At 38.2% G+C, this 12,070-nt stretch overlaps 1 protein-coding gene across 2 annotated transcripts in view; it reads left to right on the top strand.

Annotated features, from left to right (window-relative positions):
* The window catches only part of COL24A1 (collagen type XXIV alpha 1 chain), a 125,700-nt gene that overhangs the window by 36,758 nt on the left and 76,872 nt on the right, over positions 1–12,070 (top strand). For both annotated transcript variants that reach the window (XR_015805403.1, XM_014883174.2), the window contains exons 11-14: positions 319–372; positions 1,034–1,078; positions 6,069–6,122; positions 8,696–8,740. Coding sequence is in view for 1 of the 2 variants with exons in the window: in XM_014883174.2 (XP_014738660.2) it covers positions 319–372; positions 1,034–1,078; positions 6,069–6,122; positions 8,696–8,740 (198 nt within the window). In the remaining variant the exon portion in view is untranslated. The remainder of the gene's footprint in view (positions 1–318; positions 373–1,033; positions 1,079–6,068; positions 6,123–8,695; positions 8,741–12,070) is intronic.

Genomic DNA, 12,070 nt, shown 5'->3' with positions numbered 1-12,070 from the left:
TTCTGGTGGAATTCATGAGTAAGGTTAACTTCAGAAAAAAAGTTTCTGATTTCATCTATTCTAATAAATATGTCTGATGCAACCTTGTCTTACTAGAACACTTTCTTAATGCTTCTTTATTAACTGATTCTGTACCCTTATAAAAGGAAATTGTTTTTGCTGTTGGTTGGAGAGTAAATCCTAGTCACATTTAAATTTCTAGAGCATCACCAGTAGTTTCAAATGAGCCTGAATTTAATTCCTGTGTCATGAACCCATAGCTGGCCAATACTCAGGAATAAGCAGCTTTGAAATTAAGCACTGTTCTTACATTTTTAGGGTTTCATTGGACCTCCAGGTGTGGCAGGACAACCAGGACCTGAAGGAGAAAGGGTAGGCCTAATGGAACATTAATGAAATGTTGATGTTTGTGTGGTAATGCGGTATATGTTAAAGTGGGGGGACATGTACAAGGTTTAATCGTTCATTTATATATTTTTTGGTTAAAAGCAAAAATGATTTGAAGAAAATAAGATGAATAGGTCATACCCAATTAGTCTAATCAATGAAATGCCTTGGTGCTAAAGTCAAATGGGGAGCAGCTGTAAGGATTTAGGGTCATTTTTTTTCTTCAGCAAAGTGGGAATGAATATTTTTCATTCAAGCAATTTTTTTTTACAATAATTAATATTTGTCTCTTGTTGGATGGTCTTTGCAGTAGAATCAGCCATGAAACTGTTAATCTCTATCACTTTGCTTGAGTTTTTCTTACTTCACTTGAGCAAAAAGGCTGTAAGGACCTGAACTGTGATGGACAGGGAAAAGGATGAGGCTCTTTTTCACAGTTGTTCTGATATTGTCACACTAAAGACAAGCCAAGTTTGTCTTTTTGCTATAGGAGACTGGCTCTATGATACTTTACTCAAATACTTTTTAATTTATTTTTTTCAATGGTGTTTCTCACACTGTTTTTTCAATCAATTCAATTTTAATTACTTGAATTTAAGTATTGAAGAAAAGAAAATCTACTCATGATGGGTTATTTCTTTCTCAGGGTATCCCAGGCCTCCGTGGAAAAAGAGGTCCTAAAGGGAGACAGGTAAAGATTCTAATACCTGTTACAATTCCTGCTGCCAATGTAAATCCACCTGGAATTAACTCAGTAGCTTTAATCAGCTGAAAAATGTTAGTTTTGCTTTTGTCCACAGATTACTTTCTATTGCTTTGAATTAGTAGTTTTCAGAACTGCAGATTCTGTGCAGGTTGCAAGTATTTGATGTTTTGAAGTGTGGAAGACTTATCACCATGAACTTTGTGGCAGGTTACTGATACCAGCTTTGAGGAGAGCAGGGTTAGAAGGTGGCAGAAATACACAAATGTGTTCAGTATAACTGGTGTTAGCACAAGGTGCAGATATCATGCAAGCTTCATAAGTCTGGTGTTGGTTTGGATGAGAATCAGCTTCTTCCAGTGTCTGATATTTCTGGACTGTAGTAAATTAAAGCTGTTCTCTACTTCACATATCTTTCTACAGCTGAGAATAAACTCAAATCTGCCAAGTATACATTATCAAGGTTTACATATTTCCTGTGGTGTGTCTTCAATGCCAAATGTTTTGTTTTCTGTTGCAGCCATATTATTTTAGGTCTTTGAAGCTATCCAGGAGTTTCCAGTTTTAACTTTCTTGTGGTTTGAGATTGGAAAACACCATAGGGTTCTCCAGCTGTGCAGACAGTTGTGCTCAGCAGTTCAGATGATTTTCATCTACCATGTTGAACAAATTTGTCCAGCAGTAGTATGATTATCATCATTTAGCCCTTGATGTATTCTGTGAAAGATGTAGGGGATTCTGTTTAGTTGTGTTTTGTTTTCCGTGTGATCTAACACCTGCCAAAAAAAGTCACTAGCCTACAAGAATTGCTTTGATATAAAGAAAGGCAAGGCAAAATTATATTAAGTCTACAGACTGCTCTTTGTGAAACTGCCATGAGACCATATTGTAGTTTGCATGTAATTTGGGTGAAATGCCACCTTTTGCATCTGATTTTGGGCAAGAGGGGCTCTGTGCCATCACTCCCTCGCAGAAGCTGGCAGTGTCTTGTGCCAGTGAGTCACATGCAGCATTTGAAAAGGAGGAGAACCTGGATGGGAATCCAAGGCTCGTGTTCAGTGTGAAATAGGAAGTGGAGGTGACAGCAGAGTGCACTGGAACAGTTTTGCCTTCTTCTGTCAGTCTCTGTGTCAAGTTTCACTGGCTTCTGCCTGCCAGTGTATGGTTTGTGTGCTATTTGTCCCAGTCCAGAGCAGTCTGTTGGTGCTGTGTGTGCTGTGGCAAGCACTTATATTCCACTTAGAGTAAGAACAGAGCTTCTGTCAGTGCCAGACTATGTTCTGTAAGGACTTTTATTAATAAATCTGTTCAGAGAGGATTCACATAGGTGATAGAGCACCAAAAGCACCTCTGCAGGATGTCTGTGATTACTTTCATTCAGTACTGATTTCTTTGTAACTCGTTATTTCCTCCATGCCAAGGTTCATTCCAATTCTTTCCTATGATCTATAAAGTACTTATTTGACTAAAGGCTACTGATGTGGAGACTGGCCAGGAGAGCAATCACATGGGAACCTGGCTTGAAGTACTTTGCTGGATCACAGGCTTAGAGAACAGAAATTATTTTAACCCCCAAAACAATGATAGCTGTGATGACAAATGTTTTTGGCATAGTGCCCTGGAGTTAACAATGCTTTGGGACAGGGCACTGTCACCAAAACAAATTTGGCATGGGAATTCTACAGTGCCTGAAGCCAGGGTCTGCACCCTTTGTTCTAGGGTTCAACTTTATTTTTTTGGACAAAACCATCCCTAATAGTACTTGAGAAAATAAAAACCCTGTCTGATTGGCAGAGATGTTTTTGAAAGAAATCAGATCTCAAGTATAATCTCATTTTTGGAAAGTAATTTTAAAGTATAGAAGTGGATCGTACAAGGGATTGTAAACATTTATAATTGACAAAATGCTGCTACTTAGTAGGTTTATTGTACAGTTGTTCATCTTTGTAACATTTCTGGCACATTTGAAATGGAACAAAATATTCAATTGCCTGAATCTATAGAGTGGGATTTTATTTTTTTAATTTTATATTTGGTTTGCATATAATATAATTTTAAGAAAATATTTCATGGTAGAAGTATATGTGTTTAGTCACTTTCTGTTGTACCATCATAATATGAAACTTGGCTAGTTCTGCAGTATTTTTTATGCATTTTCTGTCCTGTTAGCATGATGCATTTTGCTTTTATTTGGGGGAAGATTTTGACATAGTTAAAACCAGTTGTCAACGTGTCAGAAAAGACCTTGTAAATTTTACCAAGTATTCAGTAATCAAGTCCATTGTAACTATAAAAACAGTTCAGGTTCTGTTTTATATTAAAGTTATGAATAATCATCCTTTGTGGGCTTAATAATAATGCTGAATGATAATATTGATTTAATAAAACAGTTGTTGCACAGTAGTATTATTATATTGCTTCCAGTTTTATACTTCTGTGACTGTTCATTTTGCTTTCATTTTTCTACTTACTAAGATTTTTCCAGTGTCAGTTCAGAGACACATGCTGTTGAGAATGTGATTATAGTGACTGTGGGTGATCTGTCACTTCTGTAACTCTTGCTATGCTGGGGTTGTGCTGTATCATTTGTGATTCTGTTTGGTTGGTAAAACTGTCCCATTGCATCCTTCATTTCCCCTTTGAGGCATCATTTGTGAGTTTCATTAAAATATATGTGTGTGTTATGACAATTCTGCCTCTTTCAACATCTGCCAAAGGTGGGCAGTACAACCAAAATGTGCTGTTTAGGAAAGGGTCTTAAATTAATCTTTGGCTTCATTCTCTGAGTTGATAGCTTTTAACAACATAGTCACTCTCAAATATCCATTTTGCATATGTAAAATTTTACACTACATTTTCAGAGCTGGGAAAAAAAATGACCAGTGGTGTACAGCCTGGAGAATCTATTAAATCTATTTTATTAACCATTGCCTAAGAACCTCTACTTTTTAAATGATAAGGTGGCAAAAATATGAAGACCTGTATTGTCAGATCTTATGGCTACACATTCTTATTTGTGAGTTCTGTAATCAAGTGCTGAACAAAAAAATTCATTGTTGTGAGAGGAATTCCCGTGTTTAACTTTTCTGAGTTAACAGGAGAAAGCAGAAAAAATCTCCGCCTAAAATCAACCCAAAAGATGCTCCAGAAGGCTGTCTCAGCTTACTTCACATTATCATGCATGATGATGAGAATTAATACCTATTCAGTTGTTTCAAAGTATTTTGTCAGTGTGCATGCATATATATATATATGTATGCATAAAATGTGGCCTTAATTTTTATAAAAGCTTGGCTTGTTACTAAAGCCAAATATGGATTAAGCAGTGTTTAAACTGCTTTGATTTACGATTTTTCCATCTCCTTGATGCAGTTTTCCATTGTCTTCCTGACTGCTGTTCAGATACTCTTGGATGATGATGAATATCCCCCATTCCATTAAGGAAAACGCTGCTGTAGCCAGTCCTGGGCTGGGCAGCTCTGTGGATGCCCTCCTAAGTAGCTTAAAAAGGCCAAATGAATTTTACCTTTGACCTGCAGCAGGTTTGAACATGGTCTCACAGAGGTGAAGGGTTAATGCCTCAGAGTCCTGTTCCTCATACTCCTGGAGTGGTAAAAAGATACTGAAACACTGAAAAGACAAGGGCATTTCACATAAAAATTACTGTAAGGATGCAGTTTGCTTCTTTTTCCCATGGAGATGGATTAGTAATGCTCAGGTTCTTTGTGGCTGATCTCTTGAGGTCAGTGCATCTCTCTGTTATCTCAGTACTCTAATAATACTGTGACATTTTTCAATTCCAAGAAAAGTCTCTTTGGTTTGAGTGCCATATCTTGGATTTTTCCAGGTAGAATCCCTTTCCAGCTTTGTATTTTGCACATTTTCTGGTAAATTCTTATATAGACCTTACCCTGTGGTAAAAAAATTGTTTTGACTTCTCAGTAGACCTGCACTACTTCCCTTCTCTTAATTTCATACAGTAAATACATAACAATCATGAAAATATTTCATGGTACTGCTTCTAGCTAATAGCATGAGTTTCTGGTTAGTTACATGTGGGTCTTTCAGTAAAATAGTGAGATTTTGCCTAGCAATACTAAACTGATAAAAATTAATTTGAAAACTCCTCACACCACCCTTTGACCACCACTCCCCCTTTCCCCCTAAAAAACCCAAACAAAAAAATCAGATCACTTTTCCCCAGCAACTTATGTGCTTCTGCAGTGGGCAACATCTGAAAGAAGTAAAGCAATTTTCAAAACCCTAACAGGAAGGAAGGAAGATCAGAGCCAGTAAAGTGGGAGAATTCCGTTTCATTTTGGTTCTGAAGCAAGAAATGGAAATTCTGTTTTAAGCTTCAATGCTTGACTTGGCAAATCAGATTTCTTTCCTGTCCTGATAATCTAGTCTCTGAAGTCAAAACTCTCATAAAATAAATGAGACTTTACTATGCCTTGAGTTATTGTTTCAGTTTCTAGATGCAGACTAAGGCAAGTGTTCACATCATTTAAAAAGATGAAAAATTTGATTTCTAATGAATATGAGATCTCATACTGAGATGAGAGCCATTAATATTTGGGGATGAGTTAAGTAAAGGAGGACAGATGTTTTAGTGAATGGTGAAGCTAATAGAAAAAAAATTGAGTTAAAAATAAATAGAAAACAGGCTTCAAGACAACAATTCAAGTAATACTTGTTTAATATTGCTCTTAAAGTAATTCAGCTGTTGGCTTTTTCCATATGTTTTCATTGTGTATAGTTGTATCATTTTGGGTTTATGACTTCAGGAGACAAACAAATATCACTATTCTATTCATTTGAACTGTGCAGCTGAAACTTTCTGCTTTTCCCATTCCTCCATCACGCTCCCCGAATCTATTTATGATATCTTAATTCCCCAAACCTATAGGGATTTGGTGTTCAGACCTCCTTTCATGTCTTGAATAATGAAGAACAGGTATTTTCTATTCTGCTTTAGGGTTTTCCAGGTGACTTTGGAAATAGAGGCCCCCCTGGTCCAGATGGAAGTCCTGTAAGTATTGAATTGTATGTTAATTAACATGATAAAATTTGTAAAACTCAATATTAACTCCCCTTCAAAATTAAAGAGACTGTTGCCTCAAAAGAAATGTATTGAAGTCGACAGGAAAATTTTGGACTCTCAACTTTCCTATGGAAGCTACTAGGAAACCACTATAATAAGTATAAAAAAGAGGAAGAAAATATTCAGAAAGCTGCTGGAAGAACACATTTTCCACTGCTGCATGTGCTGACTGCCTGGAGAATCAGATCTCTCACTGTCCTCATTGCATTACTGATGAATGTTCTGTCTTCAAAACTTGCATTAGATATGACTTTGTGTTGTTTATTTAAACCATTATTCTAAGATCCCCTTAACAAAATAGGATTCTGCCTGAATGTAAAACCCCAGCTTTTTGTGTGCTTGTGCATTTGATAGCTGATTTCATCCTTTGAACTGGTACTGAACAGGATGATGGCAGCATGTCATTTGGAGCATTGTAATCAGTGTGATAACAGCTTTGTCCTTGGCAGTGTGAGCCCTTGCAGTGCTGTGCTCAGCCTGTGGCACAGGCACTTCCCAGGCTGCCCTCAAAGGAGCTTTGCTGTCTTGCTCTATTTGTAGGGAAACTCTGGCTGCAGGCTCCAAACTCAGGTTTCCTTTGGTGTCAGAAACCAGTGAAAGGCTTTGGGCAAGAGAAGAGAGCAGCAATAAGTGCTGGGTAAAAGAGCAGCTGATTTAAATCATCTTGCATTGTTGGATGTTCTTTTGGAAACCACTATGAGTTTGTGTCTAAAGATTTTTCTGATATGGAACAGAGTCATCAACTAGACAGAGTTTCTCTATTTTTTGAAAGTCTGCATTGACACCCATCTTAGAAACTTGTTTTAGAAAGCTTACATGAATTTTGCTGGTGGGTTGTCAATGTTTGGTATCAACATTTTGGAGCACAGGAAAAAAATTATTATGCATTTCTGGTCCCTAAGGCACAGCTTCCCTTGTTGGAATGTCAGGTGATATCAGTATGGTTTTCATCTTGAAAACCCACTGAGGGGTTGAGTGTCACCAACTGCTTTGCAAATTATATTAAAAGGTGAGTTCTGCCTTCCCCTCCTCGTACTCCCAAGTCTCTCTCCATTCCTGATAAAGCAGACATTGTCTTTCCACCAGATCTGCAGAACAGTACTTTAATAGAAACAAGCTCAGAAAGCCTGGATCTGAAATTACAGACTTGCACGTTACAAAGAAGCCTGTTCTACTGCAAGCATTTGCAAACAACTTCCATCTAATCTGCCAAGACAGCTGCTGATCTTACTGCCTCCTTTGACAGCAGCAGCCCCTCTCCTCCCCAAAGCTCTCCCTGCAGGGCTTGTTCAGGCAAGGGGCCAGTGCTGCAGCTGCAGGGGCTGCAGAGCTCATGGCACACTTAGAGGGCTCATGGCACACTTAGAGGGCTCATGGCACACTTAGAGGGCTCATGGCACACTTACAGAGCTAGTGGCACACTTAGAGAGCTCGTGGCACACTTAGAGGGCTCATGGCACACTTACAGAGCTCTCTGGGAGCTGGCACTGCAGACCTGGGGCTGCCTGGGATGCCTGTGGCAGTAGGAACTTGAAGGGAAGACTTTTCTTCCCGTGTGCTGACTTGACACTAATGACATTTGTCTCCACGCCTGATTTCTTCTGCTTAACTGACTAATGGCATCCTTCATTTCCACAACACCCTCTCAATTCTCTGAGGATGTCATTCCTCCTTGGAGGATGTTGCTGGAGCATTCACCTTCCCCTGTGGGTAGTTCAGAGCAGGTTGCAGAAGGTGTGTAGGCACCTGAGGAGGGAGGAGAGCACAAAGGTGTCCCCTGTGCCACGTCCAGCAGCCAAGCCGTTGGACACTCTCAGAATGGGCAGAGATTTGCTTGTATAAAACTTCCCCTTCCCTGTGGGTGCCAAGAGGCTGCAGTGGAGCCTCTGTGTGTGTTATCCACTGAGCCCAGGTCGCAGGTGCTGGGACAGCTTGCATGAGCCATGGTGACCTGCAGGGCTGCAATACCTGTTTCACGTGGGGCAAAGAGACTTAGCAGCTGTTTTCAGCAGTGTATTAACCTCTTCTGAGTTAAACTGTGCCAGAGGCAGTCGTGGAGTACCACTGAATTCTTAACTTCTGTATGGAGTGCAAATACCATAGTTTGTATCAAGAAATAATTTTTCATAAGGAGAGTATAGCCTTTAACTTGCAGAGGTCTTTCTACGAACTGAGATGGTGTTCTTACTTATTTTTCGAAGTAATCATAATAAATTTGTTTCTCACCCTCAAAAAAATGTTTTTTCTTCCTTCCACTTTAAGTATCATGGTAAAAAAAAATCTCATATTGCTACATTAACAGCAGAAACGTTCCCATGATGCAAATATTTGGTGATCTAATTCCACAATCCAGGGATTTCTCTGTACAGTGATAAGCTGTCACTCTTTGGAAACTCTGTAAAAATCAAAACTGGCTTGCTATGTAGATAATTTTTATCTTATCATTGGGATATTTTTTTAATTGTAAAATTCAGGTAATCTAAGATAAACTTTCTTTAAAGGGAATTGTTGGTGGTGTTGGTCCTCCTGGATTTCCAGGACTAAGAGTGAGTATACTTTTATTACGTACTTTAATATGGCTGCATTAGATCATTTGTCTTATGTGTTTGTGAAATAATAAACACAATTATGAAAATTCAAGGATTTAAACAGCTTTTGTTTTAGATAGCCATGATTTTAAATAATATCACTCTACAGCTGCTATCATGTTGGCAGCATGGAGCATTTCTATACTTGGGGTAGATTTGTATGCTTGTTTCTGATCCAGTGTGTTTGGGTTTTTTTCTTTGAAATGACCAAGTTTGCTAGTTTATAGCACTAAGGCCAGTGTGTAAGGTGCAATGGTCTCGAACATTGTAATGACAACAGTCCTCATTGGCTCCTGAATATGGCTACCAAATTCAAAACAGAATTAATTTCTAAGAAAAAATACTTTATCATGTTTACAATATCATAATAATTTTTAAATATATATAGAATAAGGCTGTGATGCTCACTGTGGAGTTGCACATTATCTGTATCTATCAGTTGTGCCAGAGAAGCTCTGTGGGTCCTGCAGAAGGTGGGAAAGACTTTCATTCTGAGTAGTCTTGCTTGCTTATTTTTTAAATTCATGTATTTACTCATAGAGGATCTCTGATTCTTGATCTTGTCTCAGTCATGTCTGGCTACACAGCCACATTCTTAACAAGGGAGGAATAGCAAGTGTTTACACTTGAAAGCCATGATTGTCTCCAGTGTTTGCTTTGTGGGTTTTTTTGATATCTACAGATCTGAAACATTCTTGATAAGTTTGTACTTTACACTGATGGTCATCTTACTTTTCCTTTGAAGCACAACAGTTGAGTTCAATTGTTACTCTTTCTAATTATATGTTCATAACAAAAAAAGTTAGTGTATGTCATCTCTTGCTGCCTGATTAGGATTGTTATGGCATTGCTATAGTGAAAACAAAAGCTGGGTCAAGAAACCTCTGTAGCTTCCAGCCTTCCTCATGCAAACATGATTTTCTGAGTTCTTGTCAGTTGGCACAGTCAGGCCAATTGATGCACTCAGGAGCCTGGAGCTTGCACTCTTGAGAATTTGCTTGGAATTGTGGTTTGCTTTTTTCTTTTACGTGACTGTTTTTGGAATTTAATCTCAAAGACTTTGATAAATTATACAAACGTACCTGAGGTTTTTAAAAAAGACTATTGTGTGTCACTTCCAAAAATATACTGTTACTGATTATTTTGACTAAAACTTAGCAGTTTAGCCCTACCTAGAGTTCATGAGCATAAACGTTTGTAGGATCAGAGCTGCATTTGTCTTCTTGCTGAGTTGCAGTCACTTACAGAGAGATTTTCAATAGTTTTCTTGAAACAGAGAAATAATTTTCAACAACCAGTCTAAAACTTTTGCCACTTATACATAGTTGGAATATAAACATAATGAGAGCTGTTTCTTGGGAAAAAAAAACAAACTTGGTGGCATGTTTAGATTTTGAACAGTAGGAAATTAACAATTGTTTAGTGTGAGCTCCATTTGAGTGTCCTTCTCTTGTTTATTTGTGGGACTCTCACATGGTTCCAGCAACATCACATTGGTTAGTCTGGCTTCCTCTTTCTCAGTCAGAGAATGGGAAGAGCTGTGCTTTGTTCTAGAGTTTCTTTACAAGGGACCACTACACCCTTCAGTCTGTAGCAGAATTTCCCCAAGGCCCTGGGGGAGTTCCAGGTGGCCCCAGCGTCCCCAGGCTGGTGCAGCTCTGCTCCTCTTTCTCCAAATGGCTCTGTGCTCCCTGGGCTCTGCTTCCTCTTGTCCAGGCAGATGCTAATGCTCATCCAAATCTGAGTAAAGAGCTACAGTCCTCAATGTTTGCTTTAAAATACTTAGTCAGCCATAACACATTATACTACTACAAGATGCAATATTCAACATGGGATTAAATATCTTTTTCTGGCAGAAACCAAGAGCATTAATTCAAGTAGCTTGTCCAGCCCAGCTGTGTGCAGTGTCAAGAGTTAGTTATATTTTTGTCTTTGTTCATGAGACCAATGGCAAAACGAGCAGCATCAGCAAGCTGAGGCCAGTGATTCCTTCCATCCATGAGTTTTTTCAATCTACAAAGCTGTTGCCCAGTTCAGAGTTCTGACTGAGTGAACAGTCAGTCTTTCAAGAGTTAGCAAGGCCATGAGTTTTAATAAGATGAAGAGTTTCAGAAAATTTATTGCTAAATACCCAAACTAGTTTTTATTTTTAATTTTAATTTTTTTCCTTTTAAAAACCCCACTTAATACTAGGGAATCATTTGTTTTCCTTTTCTGGTATTTTGTCTTTTTGCCTGGAAAGGGCAATTAGGTTTTAGTTTCACTTGTCACATAGACATGTTGGAAAAGGTGCTTTTTGTAGCTGCAGGTTTAATTGATCAGCAAGTTTTATCCAAAGTGATAAGTGTATGTTAACCTATAGCAAGGCTGTTGTAGGTGAAGAATGATTTAAAAGCCTGACAGATTGACTAATGCAATACTTTTTCAGTTTTATTCTTGTGTAGTTCCAGTTCTTTGTGGTTAATTAAGTAATTCAGTGTATCTGAAGGCTGTGACAGGTGTTTAATGAACCTGAATGTTGTAAAGCTGTTTTAGAATTTCTTCCCATTGCTGTTGTAAGCTAAATTTCCCAGCTCAGTATCCCTCTGTGATTTTCCAATCAATGCTATTGTTACCATAAATGTGCATTTAAACATTCAGTATCATGAATACATAAATGCCTTGCTCAACTAGAATATGTAGTGCAACTCAGAGACAGCAACATAAACAATTTACTTGATCAGCTAGCATGACAGACTGTATCATTGGAGCAGTCATGGAAAGCTAAAGCAATGTAGAGTGGCAATTTTGTTGGGAGCTCTACCAAGCTCCATTAAGACACCAATGATTGGTCCTGCTTTTCCTTCACTGAGCCATAAGTCTGATGGTGGCCACAGAGGAATGTGGTTGCTAGCATTGCAGAAAGAGAGTAATGAATGTGTGCTCAAGTGGAAATGCACAGATGTCCATGTCTTCTTTTCCATATTGCTCTCAGCAAGTGGCAAAATATTTCTTTATTCATATGTGTTGTTAAATTCTTTCATAGCCATAGAGATAACATAGATAACATTGCCTTTTGGGGTTTTTTCCCCCCAAGATTGAAGTCAATAGACTTCTCCCTTTGTAATACAGTTTTAACTATTCTACGTCAGGTCTTACATTTAGCTTATGCTTTTTCATTAATATTATTTCATTATATTATTACTGTGCCAGTCTTTAAAGATTCTAAAATTTTGTGATTCACTTTTTTATTTCCCCTGTCATAAAACTGCCTAAATAAACCCCAGGAAGAAGAGTTGTAGTAAGGAC

Source organism: Sturnus vulgaris, chromosome 9 (assembly GCF_052056855.1).
Source record: "Sturnus vulgaris isolate bStuVul1 chromosome 9, bStuVul1.hap1, whole genome shotgun sequence".
Classification (NCBI taxonomy): domain Eukaryota; kingdom Metazoa; phylum Chordata; class Aves; order Passeriformes; family Sturnidae; genus Sturnus; species Sturnus vulgaris.
The sequence above is the reverse complement of the archived record's forward strand: the minus strand, read 5'-3'. Positions and strand labels throughout refer to the sequence as shown.